We start from the raw sequence: 13,428 nt of genomic DNA, 5'->3' as shown, positions 1-13,428 counted from the left end.
CCTCAAAAAAAAAAAAAAAAAAAGGAAACACAGGATCCTGGTCCCAGCCCAGATCTACAGATTCAAAATCTGCATTTGAACAAGACCCCCAGGTAACTGAGTTTGAGAAACACTGAAGCACTAAGTGCCTCAGACCAAAAACAGGGCACGGCGATGGGGGTGAAGCTGGGAGCTGCCACCCTTTGTTCAGCAGGAAAAAAAGGCACTGGGGAGAAGGGGTCAGGCTCTTCTTGAGGCTGACTGCTTCCTGTGGCAGGCAGGACCCTGGAGCCAGGTGAGGAGTGCTTAGAGAAAGTGTGCTGGGACTCATCCGTGTAGTCCCTGTGGATGTGACAGCACTCCTGCTTGGGGAGGAGTGGAGACATTCTACACTGATGATATATCCCCAATTGAAACAATCGAAAAGACCCAGAACTTCTTCCTTAAGCCTAATTCAAATGCATGTGCTAAGTTTCTAAGGTCTCTTACAATTAGATCAGGTCAGAGTGCAGGACCACAGCCCAACTAGTTCAACACTTACCCTATTATAGGGACTAGGAATCGGGGGCCTGGAGGACTTGCACAAGTCTCACAGCCAGATGGGCCAGAGCCCAGATCATCCCGCAGTGTCCATCCTGTTCTCACCCGGCCTTACCCAACCCAACGACCGCCCACAGTTGGCTCTGACAACAAAGTGGAAAATGCAGTCTACCAGGGAGGGCCAAGTGCTGGTGTGGAAGCTTGATGGGGAACTGCCTGGAGGGGGCGGCCGGGAGGGCTGCAACTCTGCCTTTCTCAGGCCTGTACCACTCAGACAATCCCAACCCGGCTGACCACAAAACTCAGTCCCAGAGCTTGGCTGTCTACAGATGCTGAGACCCAGGGCCCAGCAGGAGCCCCAGTGTGCCTAAGACACGTGGAGTCATTGCTCCTCTGTCTAGAAGGCCCTCCCCTGCTGTGCCCACATGATGATTCCCTGACAACGGATACAGCAGCAGGTTCTTCAAAACCCAGAGAGGGCAGTATGTCCTCCAGGAAGCCTTCAGAAATAGGTCTTTCTTCCCGAGATTATAAACTCTTAGGCCCACACAGGCCTGGAACCATCAGGAACCGTCTTGCTACCCCATGGAGATATCCTGTTTGAAGGTAAAGTCAAAAGAGGGAGACAGAGTCACCCTCTCGGGTCCTGCAGCCCTCATCTTGTACTAACTGCAAATTACAAAACAATTCTGGTATCTGACTGGAAGCTGCCTGAGGGCCTGGCTGAGCAAGAGGAAGAGCAGGTCTCTGCTCTGGCTGTTCCTCAGGACCCCAGGGCTCCCTCCCCTGAGCGGACAGCAACAGGTATGGTGCCCAAGAGGCCATGATGCTTCAAGGCTTTCAAAGCGCTTGGACTCCTGTGAGTTTGGCGTCAACATCCTCATTTTAAAGATGACATCTGCCAAGGCCATTCAGCAGAGGCTGAAAGAACTGGACTCATTTCAGGCCCCATGACCAGGCCTGCGTCTGTCCCTATACTCTCGGTCTCCAAGCTCCTTCTTTCTTCCCCCCACAGCAAAGCTGGGGGAGGCTGGAAGCGGATGGGAAAATGAGTGGCATCTTCCTTCAGAGAGGTGGGCTAGAAGCAGGTATCCTGTGCAGTAAGACTTAGGGATGTAGTCCCAGCTCTGCCACCAACTCCCATGTCAACTTGCCAAGTCACTTCATGTCTCTGGGCTTTGGTTTCCCCCTCTGCAAAATGGGGGTATGGAGGATGAACTCGGGTCTCTGGAGTCCACACTCCCAAGAGCTCCTGGTTGGGTATCTGGGACCTGGAGCTCACCACCTTGCAGCAGCCCAGGTACAGCTGCCCAGGCAGATAGGAAGTGAGGATTCAGCCAGGTACCCCCAGTCCACTGCCAGCCCTTGCCACCTGGCTGTCAGCACTTCCTCTGCCCAGCTGTGGCTGGGAAGGGTCTAGCAGAAGCTGGTGGGATGCCAATGCTGCAATCAGATGCCACCACCTTCACACCCAGCCTGACTGTTCCCACTCCTGGGTGGGGCCCCAGGGAGCCTGAGCATCTCGCCTAGGTCCAGCTCCCACCTGATCCCTCAGCACAGTGCTCTCTGCACACTCCCCCGGCGGCCGGTGCCTATTTACTTAGCCATCCTCCTCTGCCAGTGACTCCTGGGTGCCAGGACCCAGCCCTGCACAGGCCCCGATGAGAACAGGAGCAAGTAGAGATTTACCGCAAGGTTGATAAATCCACAAGCCCCAAGAGGCAGTCACAGGCCTGGGTGCCCAAGTTAGTTTGAGCCGTCTGGCAGGGGGTACAGCCAGTCCCAAAACTGAGGACCCCGGAGATGGGGGTGAGCCTCTCACCCTCCCAAAGAACGAGTTTTCCTATCTATGCAGGGAATACAACCCCTTGCCTACAGATGTCTTTGTTTCATGTGGAGAGACGAGCCAGGCTGTAGAAGAAAAGATTCCCAAGAGCCAATTCAAGGAGCCGTGCCCCAGTGGCACTTATTTTACACACCTCATTTGCTCCTACATGGCAGCAGCCTGCTTACCGGCTAGGAGGTAGTCCAGCTCCTTCCCCAAGTCTGCATGGGGCATCACTGTCCCACAGCCTCTGTGGGGAGGTAGACAAGGCAAGGACTACAACCCCATTTCATCAGGAAGGAAACTGAGGTGAGCTGAAGCCAAAAGAGCCTGAACCATTTGCTTGAGGTCAGGGTGCGGAGAGCCAAGACTCAGAGCAGGTATCTGGGCTCACATCCCTCACCATCTCTACAACACTGCACAACTGAGGGCCAGTCCCCACTAAAAGGCCAACCCACGCCCAGCCTTCAGGAACACACCTTGACTGAGGCGGCGGCCTGATCTGCCCTTACCATGCCCACAGTCTCATGGGGGCCATGGTAGGTAGCCTGGCATTACAGGGGTAGAAGCCCACCCATGTGTCCCACAAGTCAAGCTCTGCCTCGAGGGCAAAACCACTGCTGCCCACAGTAGGAGGCCAAACAGTCCTGAGTCCAAGAGCTGGGGGAGGTGATGGGTGTGTGTAAACATCTCCTTGCTCAACATCTGATAACCAGAGGACCGCACCTCAGGGCTGGTGAAACCAAAGTGTGCAGGGCTTCCTCTCTCGTGCCTGATGGCTGCAGAGTCTTCTCCCCAGTCCCCTAGACCTGAGAAAGGGCCCTGGGTCAGTTCTGCCCCTGCCTGGCTCTATGACCTTGGACAAGTCACTTAACCTTGCTCTCTTCAGTTTTCTCATCTGGAAAATGAGGGTAATGATCCCCACCTCCCGGGTTGTTAGGAATATTAAATTTAAAAATGTGAGGTATGCCGGGCACAGAGGCTCACACCTATTAATCCCAGCACTTTGGGAGGCCGAGGTGAGAGGATTGCCTCAGACCACAGTTTCAAGACCAGTCTGGGCAACTTGGAGAGACCTCATCTCTATAATAAATAAAAAATTAGCTGGGTGTGGTGGCGCGTGCCTGTAGTTTCAGCTACTTGGAAGGCTGAGGCAGAAGGATCGCCTGAGTGCAGCAGGTTGAGACTGTGGTGGCCATGAGCATCCCACTGCACTCCAGCCTGGGCACAGGGTGAGACTCCAACTCAAAAAAAAAAAGTGAGGTACACTGGCACTTGTTAGGTGATTGAGTGTAGCGAGTATCATTGCTTCCCCATCTCCCAGAGCGGGAAGGGGTAGAAAAGTGAGCATGCCCAGGGTTCTCCAAGAGGTGCAGGTCACGAGCTGTGTGTTATGAGAAGAGGGAGCGAAGCAAGGACGGCAATAGGGGAGGCTACAGGGAGGCCACGAGGCCTGGCCAGGTCCTGAAGACTAGATCCAGGAGGTAAAGAGTAGGAGAGTGGGCACCATGGCTGGGGGTGACTGCTGAACCAGGCTTGCAGGGAGTTCCAATGAGGCAGGCCCAAATGCTCAGCAGCTCAGAAATAGGGGTGCACCACTACCCAAAACACAGGCTGAGAAAAGAGAAGTCAGAATGGGCAGAAATCGGGGCTTCCTGGAAAAGGTGGGTGGGGAGAAAGATAAGCCCCAAAGCGTAGAGCATATACAAGGGGTCAAGAACTAATACTAGCCACTGGGAAAATAGCAGTGAACACAGCAGAGAAATTCTGCTGAGAGAGAGAGAAAACAGCTACATGTTCATGTACAGTATAATATCAGGCAGTGGTGAGAGCTGTGAGAAAAATAATCAGGGGAATGAGACAGAGCGGCCTTCACATGCAGGGGAAGAGCCATAGATGAGGAGAGGGTGGGTCATGCCTCCGGACAGCCCACATTACTTCCTCCATTCCTCCACTCACGCACTACTGGCATCTGAGGGGGGCATGCCAGCCAGAAGATGCAGAGAACAGGCCTGGGAGACAGGAGATTCTGGCCCCTAACTCACTGGAAGTGTGGCCTAGATGAGTCACTTCCTATGAAAGCCTCAGTTTCCTCATCTGTACAGTGGAGCTAATACGTACCCTCTAGCTTATGAGAATTAAAATGAGATAATGTAAGACAAGCACTTCATAAATAGTACAGATCTGTGTGAATGCAGGTTAATTATCACATAAGCCTCGGTGTCCCCTCCTGTCATGGGCATCGTAACGCCTGCCCTGCCTTGCGGCGGAGGCGACAGACAGACTTAGGACTCTCTTACCTGCTTTGAGACCTGGCCAGTCACTTTCCCTGCTGAGACTCTGTCCTACTTTGCTTTGCTGCAGGATTGTTGATTGGCCCCTAAATGACTTACGGAAAAGGGCCAGAGTTGCCAGCATGTCTGTTAAAGGGCCAGAAAGATGCCAGTGAGGGTGCAGGGGTGTGAACAGCCTCTCTGGGCTCCTTAGTGGGGTGCGAGGGGGTCATCCTGCTCACATCCCTAGCCCCAAGGATGCCACGCATGGGCTCATCTGGACCTAACCTCTACTCTGGGCCTAGACAAGTGTGGAAGTCACCCCTAAGTTACCCCAAAGTACAGGGTACAAGTTGCATGGAGACAGAGGGATGGAATAATGACCCCTGGCCTACCCTTCCAGCCCCAGGATAAAGAGATGTCACTTCTTCCAGGCCAGAGCTGAGTTCTCTTCCAGGGGCCCTAGGCAGGCACTATTTAGTGGGAATTCACACACATGGACAAGGGGGCCAGTCATGGCAAGGCTGCCAGCCCCAGAAGGTCACTTCTGTGCTACTAGAGTCCCGTTCCAGACTCCCACAAGCCTGGCACATCAAGTTGTCCCATTAGGTACCTCACTACATGCTTTCCCTCCAGGAAGTCTCCCACATTCTGCCCTGTCTGCAGTGCCCCAGGTGGAGCCCTGTCCTTCCAAGTCTGGTTCGGTTAGTCTCACACACTGGGTACCTGCCAGGCACTGAGCACTCACCCCTTGGAGACCAGCATGCCAGTCCCTCCTCTGGAAAGCCCTTCTTCCCCTACGTGACCCCAGCTCACCCCTACCTCAGCCCCTTCTCTGGGAGAGTGAGTTTGTTTGTAGGGAGCATGTCTCATGCATCTGCGTCCCCATGTCCAGCAAGGGGTCAGGCACAGAGCAGGTGCTTGGCCAATGTTTGTCAAATGACTGAAGGCTCACAGGGACTGCAATGAATAATCAGGGCCTAGACAAGAAAAGAGGTGAATCCATTTCACTGCTGACTGATCCGTGCCATGACAGAGGGTCAAACAGAAATTTCTGGGGAATCAGGAAGGAAAGGTCTCCCAAGGCTGGAAGGGTCAGTTAATGTTGGAGCACAAGTGGAAGGACCCAGAGGAAGGGAGAGAAGGGTGGAGTCTGCAACTAGCATTCATCTAAGTGCCTTCTAAGCACACTTTGCCTGCCAGGCTCCAGGAGGGGCTTTCAGACCCTCCTTCCAGACCTGCTGGAGGCTGGGCTCTGTTCCTGGGCTGCCCACCCCAGATATGGCTTGGGAGACAAGGCTGTGAACAAACACGCACAGAGGGCTAGGACTCTAGGGGAGGCCCCCGCCTAGGCAGGAGGGTATTCTCAGGGATGCCTTCTGGAAGGAGGGTGCAGGGCCTGGACCCCAGGCTGTAGAGGGCTGCAAAGGCATCTGCTAAGGCCTGGAACCCAGAGAGGACAAGCCTGAGGAACCGCAAGGAGTCTAGTCAGGTTGGAGCACAGAGACCGAGTCTAGTTGAGAAAGTAGGGAAAGAAGGAAGTGTGAAGGACTGGAATGCCAGGTCGAGTCGCGACCTCTGTCTTGAATGCCGTGAGGTGAGCCAGCCGATGCTCCCACTCCCGCACCCCTGACCTTCAGCTGGTGCCTGAGAAACCCTAGGCAACTAGCTCACCATCCACCTGGTTCCAACATGCCAGTGAATTCTTCTTTAGAAAGGCTAACAACTCCCTTTAAGGGTTCTGTTTTGAAAATTAGGTGTCCTTCAAGCAGGCCCCCTGGGACATCTGGTCCAAAGGAGAGGACAGGCTCCTGAAACACCCACCCACAGCCAGCTTGGTGTGCTGGATAGGAAGCACCTGGCTTGGTCATCAGGGCCTGCTGCAGGAGCGTCATCCTGTGCATCCACAGCCTTGCTGGGACCCTAGCCTTCTTCCTCTCCTCTCCAGGCCTTGGTTTCCCCATTAGCACTAAATTAGGGAGTTGGGTGGATTCAGTGAAAACTGGGTCCTGCCAACATGGGTCTTCTGTGCTCTGCTAGAGCCCACTAATGAATTTGTATCCACAGAAGATCCCCCTCAGGGGAATACAAGCCCCTTCCTGGCTACTCCAGGAGCCTAGATTTTCATGTATTTGGTTTTCATCAAGCAGGGTTGAGTCCTGAGAGATCAGGCCAAGGAAGTGGCCCCTAGGATGCCATGTTCCTGATACTCTGGAGCTACAACCAGAACCCCGGACTCCTTGCTGAGACCCCAATGGTTCACTTTCCCTACCCCCACACACTGACCTAGCACATTCAAAAGTTGTTACTGCGGTGGGAGGGGTTGCCATGGTACCAGCTTGTGAGTATGCCACCAAGGAATCTCCAAAATAGGCTCCTATCACGACACACAGGCACGCGTGGGGAGAAGGGGACGGGTTTTTCTGGGGAACTTACCTTGGCTCCAACCTGGATGAGCGCCCCACTTTCACAATGAGAAGCTGAGGACAAGAAGGAGGAGGTAGTTGACCTCAAGGAGCCCCACAGCAATCAGGGGCAAGACTGGAGTCACATTTCTCCAGCAGAGTTGGAGGGAACCCAAGGGGGTCTTGTCACCCAGCCCTGCTTACCTCGCCGATGAGAAGGCTGAAGCCCCGGGAGGCAGGGTCATGCCGGGGTCACACGAGAAGCAGAGGCGGAGCTCAGAACTGTTAATCCTATTCCAATAAGAACAGGCATTCACGTCGTCTGCTGCTTCTGTCAATTTGCCCAAGGGTCTCACAGGTTCAGCCTCTGGGTCTGAACCATGATCTGGGCAGACACTCTTATCAGGTTTGTGCCCATTTTATAGATGAGGAGACAGAGTCAGGAAGGGGTGTGGCTTCCTGAGGCTGCAGGAGGTTCAGTGGCAGTGTAGTGGCCAGACAGACCTCAGGCCTGACTCCCAGCCTGGGCCCTGCCCATAGGCCCTTAAATCAGCCAGCAGCACCTCCATACCAGGAGACCACCAGAAGTACAGAGGCCAGGAAACTGCACCAGGCTCCTCTCCTGAGAGCTCTCAATCTTCCTCCCTGGGTGGATATAGGCAAGCCCCCATAGCCTGGATACAACATCCTCTCTGACTCCTCTATCCCTGCCTCTCAGCACACCAGGACCTCAGCCTAGGGTGGTCACTCGGAGGCCCTGCAGTCAGTCTGCCTCTCCCACCCAAATCTCATGCTTCATGCCAATGTTTGTTGATTGACTGAATGCACCTGAATGTTCTTGCCTGCCTTGCTGACGTCCATTCATCTCTCAAGACCTGACTGAATGTCACCTCTTCCAGGAAGCCTTCTCTGACCCCAGGGTGATTAAGTTCCCCTGCACCCCACCCCCAGGCTTCCACAGTTCCCCTTGCTTCCTTCCCTGTCATTGCTCTGACCAGTCTGCACCGTCATCCCCCCAATCTCACTTCCTGCAAGGCAGGAACTGCAGCTGACACACAGAAGGGGCTCAATCAATAAACCAAAGGAACCACCCCCAAGTCCCCACCTCAGTGAAACTTCCTAGAAGCCCCAGAGCACAGTCTGTCATGCTCCACAGTGTTGAGACCTGTTGCATGTGTCCTCCAAGACAAAAGACAAAGACTAATATGAGTGTTACAAGTTAGTCTACAAAGCACTTTGAATTCTGGCTAGCTAAACCCTCACAGCCTTGAGAGCCTGAGGTTCTGGCCCTATTTTCCTGAAACCAAGTGAGATCCCCAGAGGGAAGTGAGCCACCCAGTCAGGTCCTATTAGAAAAAGGCAGGGCTGGAAACCTGGGTCTCTGGCTTATAAGCCCTGGAGCGATGAGGGGGACCATGGTGAGCCCAGAGCCAGCTCCTTGCCAGACTATAGGTATCTCCAGGACAGAGAACACCTACAATCCAAGCACCCAATCCAGGTGGATACAGAACAAAGGCAGTCTGAGGAAGGCTCAAGGAACCACACTGAAGTTAAAAGGGCTTCTTGCCAAGAGGATGGGCAGTCCCATTAATGATTCATTCATTATTTCAATATTTACTAAGTACCTATTACCTGCAGGTACTGTGGGAGATGCTGAGAACACAACACTGACAAAGACAGACAAGGACCCTGTTCCCAAGGGGCTGATATTCTTATGGGGGGAGACAATTACTTAAACAGATTAGCACACATGACAGTTTAGGTAGTGGTAAGGGCTAAAACAAGGTGTGGTGACTAGGGACAGCTCTCTACGTGGGGCAGCCAGGAAGGGCCTCTCAGAGGAGACCACATGTTCAGACACGGCCAGTCACGCAAAGATCTGAGCAGAGGGTAGCACGCGCAAAGGCCCTGAGACAGGACCGGCCCGGTAATGCTGGGGAACAGGAAAACCACTGCAAGTCTGCAGCATGCGGAGTGACACGGCAGGAGAGGAGGGTGTGAGGCAATGGGCTGCTCATGGTGTCTTCCTAGATAATAAGGAGGAATGTGGAAGTTCCAAAGCATGATTGGGAGCCAGAGCAATTGGCAGTTCACCTGGCAGCCGAAGCTCTGGGGACTCTTGGCGCCTCTATCTACCAGGGCAAGCTGGAGGAGCTTCCTCAGAAAGCTTGAGAAGGGCTGAGCTGCCACTCCCAGCATGGAGACCAGGGACAACCTTCACTCACTCAGCAGACCTCCAATGTGCAGAGCCCTGCACTCAGCCCTTCATGATCTCACCTACCTTCTCTTAGTTTAAGAAGGCAAACCACAGACTGGGAGATGGATCTGGGTTCTAGCCTAGCTTTGATAACCCTGGGAAAGTCCCTTCTCTCTGGGGACCTCAGTGTTCCCATCTGTAACATGAGGGTTGGGCCAGATTTCTTTTTTCTTTTTTGAGTCAGAGTCTCACTCTGTCACCCAGACTGGAATGCAGTGACACAGTCACAGCTCACTGCAACCTCAACCTGGGCTCAGCCATCCTCCTGCTTCAGCCTCCCGAGCAGCTGGGACTACAAGCATGCACCATCACGCCGGGCAAATTTGTTTTTACCTTTTTTAAGAGACGAGGTCTTGCTATGTTGCCCAGGCTGGTCTCAAACTCCTGGGTTCAATCAATCTTCCTGCCTTAACCTCCCAAAGTGCTGGGATTACAGGCCCAGCCTGATATCTACGTTTTTATGGCTCAAGCCCTTGCTGCTGAACTTGGGGATGGGAGGGTGGGGATAGGGCAGAATTTCTACCACAGCCACTGAGTCACCCAGCCTGCTAATAAAATATTACACGTGGCCCTTTATCAGCCCAGATGAACCCTTGGTGAGGCACATAACCCAAAGTGGCCACTGCACAGTTAGGGAAGTGATGTAGGGAAGGGGGCATTGCATAGAATCGGAGAGAGGACCAGGAATGACGTTCCCGGTCTATGCTTTAGGTCTGGGTTAGGGGACTGTCTCAGTCCCAAGTCATCCCCAACTATCTAGCCACTTAGTTTTAAGCATACCCACAGCGATGGGGAACTCCACCTTCACCTACTCCAGCCTGCTGCAGCTCTCAACAGCTGGGGCAAGGATTCCACTAACCTGTCCCCCCAGCCCACCTCTGCTCCTAGCTTTGCTCTTTGGAGTCATGCACAATAATCAGCTCAGAATTCAACTGAGATCACCACCATCTCGAGCTGGGTCCTGTGCTGAGCCCTGGGGATACAGGCAGGTGACAGAGGGCTCTAACATGAAGAGCCCTCTGTCCAAGGAAGAAGGCAGGGATGCAGACACAAGTAACTCTGCCCCCTCCTCATCTGGCACAGGACAGGCCTTCAGAGATTGGAAAATACCAACCCAGACTCCACCTCCTCCCCTCAGCACCCACCCACCCACTCATGCTCCCACAGCTGGCCTTTCCTTTTAGCCAAGAAACCAGATGCCAAAATATCTGTTTTAATCTCTCACCCATCAGAGGACTTCCCTTCACAGAATCCATGTTTCTCCTTGAATTCTGCCACTGACAGGGTGTTCACTACCTCACAACAATGGAAACTTATCCACAGAAGCAAACTAGGCCACTGGGGAGTGTCTTCAAGAACCAAAGATTTAGAAAGCAGGTATAATGGAGATGCCCAGATAACACAAAATGCTTTAGCACCCTCCTACCCCACCCAGTCTTTAACCGAAGTAGATCCCAGAGAGCTAAACGGACAGGTTTGCATTTCATACCAGCCCTTCCTGCATTCCATGATGCAATTCCTTGCACCCAGTAAAAAAAAAAAAAAAAAAAAAAATCATGCTTTTTGTTTTTGTTTTGTTTTTTTGAGTTGGAGCCTCACTGTCGCCCAGACGGAGTGCAGTGGCCGCTCCTGGCCACCGCAGCCTCGACCTGCTGGGCTCCAGCGATCCTTCCGCCTCAGCCTTCCGAGTAGCTGGAACTACAGGCGCACGCTACCACGCCCGGCTAATTTTTTTTTATTTACCATAGAGATGAGGTCTCGCCTGCCCAGGCGGGTCTCGAACCCGCAGGCTCAGGCAATCCACTCACCTCAGCCTCCCAACCAAAGGCGCGGGATTACAGGCTGAGCCACCGAGCCCGGCTTGTTTATGTTTTTAAGTTGGAGTCTCACTCTGTCACTCAGACTGGAGGGCAGTAGCTTGCTCCCGGCCACCGCAGCCTCGACCTGCTGGACTCCGGCAATCCTTCTGCTTCAGCCTTCCAAGTAGCTGGAACTACAGATACACACCACTATGCCCGGCTAATTTTTTTTTAATTTATTGTAGAGATGAGGTCTCGCCAAGTTGCCCAGGCTGGTCTTGAACCCATGGGCTCAGGCAATCCTCTCACATTGGCCTCCCAAAGTGCTGGGATTCTAGGCATGAGCCACCATGCCTGGCCAAAAATCGTGTTTTCAAGATCTGATAACATGGGGAAATGACACCGATATGATATTATGTGATTTGGTTAAAAGCATTTGCTAGAGTACAAGTTAGTAACAAACTCTAAGTCAAAAATATGAGAGCCAGGGTCCTGACTCCTGGAAGGCACAGCTGAGCCAAGGGAAGAGGCTCTCCAGGAAGGATCATCAGAGAGAGCACCCCATTCCATCATCTGGAGCAAGAACACTTTTAAAAGCATGAATATGGGCAAGTCTCTCCCTTCCTTCCCTGTCAAGGGTACAAGAAACTGAAAAGGACTTAAGTGAGAGATGGAGCCGTGAAAGGCCACTGGGATGAGTGCATGGGGCAGCTCAGACTGCTTGTCCTCAAAATGGCAGCAGCAGCTCGGTACCTCTCCAAGGGCAGCAATCAGCACCCAGACCAAGAAGGGCAGATAGCCATGTGACAGCCACACACAGAGCAATGCCAATGCCCAGACACGGCTAAACTTTGATACAGCTGCTGGGTTGCTTACTTTGCAGTCACTAGGACATTAGAAGTTTGATTAACAGAAGGAAATTCTTATGATGTAACGTTAAGAGGGAGAAAACAGGATTCAAACTATACCTACAATGCACCCTCATATCTATATAATATGTATAAAGAAAATGATCAAGAAATATACTAAGATGCTAATAGGAAAATATCTTTGACTAGCCATTTACTAGCAATTTTCATATTCTTTCTTTTTTGTCTATATTTTCCAAAATTCCCATAATTAGCATGTTTTATTTTTATGAAGAAGGTAGGCAGAGTAGGGAATTTACTAAAAAAAAAAAAAAAATCCCAAGTCAGAGAGGCAGAATACAGACTTAGGAGGAGGAAGAGAGGCTTCATGCAAGACCAAGACAGCTGTGGTGACCTCGCAGTGTTTCCCAGATTTGCCTTCAACGCCCTTAGCATCTGCTAAGAAAACCCTGAGCATGTTTCCTCCTACCTCGGTTTCTCCAACTATAGATAAGGGACGTGGAAGGGATGCTCTACTTTGCATGGGAAAACTTGTAGCGTTTGACCTCAACTCTGCCCCTGATTCACTGAGGGCCTGGAGGACATCCAGGGCTCTCTGTCCTGCCTTCTAAGAGTGCTAGGCTCAAATCTGCTGCTTAGTGGACTCTAGAGCCTGGGCTGAAGGATAGGTGTGGAGCACAGGACAGGGCAGGAACACCTGTCCCAGCCAGGCATGTACCCTGTCCAGTGGCTGGAGACAGCAAAATCCTTGCCACCTTGCCCCATCCAGTCTCCCACTGCCAAAGCTTGTTCCACCTGGTGAGGGGAGAGGGTAGGGAACTGCCAGGGGTCGCGAACAGTACTAGAAGTTGGGGAGAAGGTCTCGAATATTTTCAGTTATTCCTAATAACTGAAAAGGGTGGGTGGTATCACTCCCACGTCACAGATGATGGAAAACAAGCTGGGGGACGGGAAGTGATGTAACAGAGGCCGCAAAAATCGAGGAGTGCCAGAATGAAGAATGAGCCAGACTTGACTACGATGCCAGGCTGCCTGGATAAGACTAGGTAACGATCATTTTTTTCTTTATTCCAGATCTAGATGGTGGGAGGAGAGCGGGGGACCGAGCTTCCAAAATAAAAGGTACCGGGACCTCAACCTGTAGCGGTCAGCCAGCCCTCCAGCCACGTGCGCACATCTTATGAACACCCCCCAGTCTGCCACAGAGCCCCTTCTTGAAACTCTTGCAGTTTCACAGCCCCAGGATGAAGCCCCCAAGGCCCTGCCGACCACTCAGCTGCGACAGCTCACCCTTCAGACACTCACCCCATCGCCCAGACCCCTCACGCGATAGCGCAGATCCTCCGTTAGCGCTCTGGCTCCGGGCAGCCCCGGACCGACGCTCGCCACGCAGGACCCCAGAGTAGGCGGCGATGAGGGTCTTCATGCTGAAGTCTGCACCGGTCACCGCCCCGCGGGAAGCCGCCTTCTCTCGCGCCCCT

The 13,428-nt window shown here is 52.8% G+C and overlaps 1 protein-coding gene across 2 annotated transcripts in view; it reads right to left on the bottom strand.

Moving 5' to 3' along the window:
* The window catches only part of DGAT2 (diacylglycerol O-acyltransferase 2), a 35,723-nt gene extending 22,301 nt beyond the window's left edge, over positions 1–13,422 (bottom strand). For both annotated transcript variants that reach the window (XM_008057821.1, XM_021712219.1), the window contains exon 1: positions 13,253–13,422. In XM_008057821.1, the coding sequence (XP_008056012.1) occupies positions 13,253–13,373 (121 nt within the window). In that variant the 5' untranslated portion in view covers positions 13,374–13,422. The remainder of the gene's footprint in view (positions 1–13,252) is intronic.
* Between the last annotated feature and the right edge of the window lie 6 nt (positions 13,423–13,428).

This window comes from Carlito syrichta, unplaced genomic scaffold, assembly GCF_000164805.1.
Source record: "Carlito syrichta isolate Samal-C Ts95f unplaced genomic scaffold, Tarsius_syrichta-2.0.1 Scaffold303134, whole genome shotgun sequence".
NCBI classification, from domain to species: Eukaryota; Metazoa; Chordata; class Mammalia; order Primates; family Tarsiidae; genus Carlito; species Carlito syrichta.
Note: the sequence above shows the minus strand (reverse complement) of the source record. Positions and strands in the feature narration are given on the sequence as shown.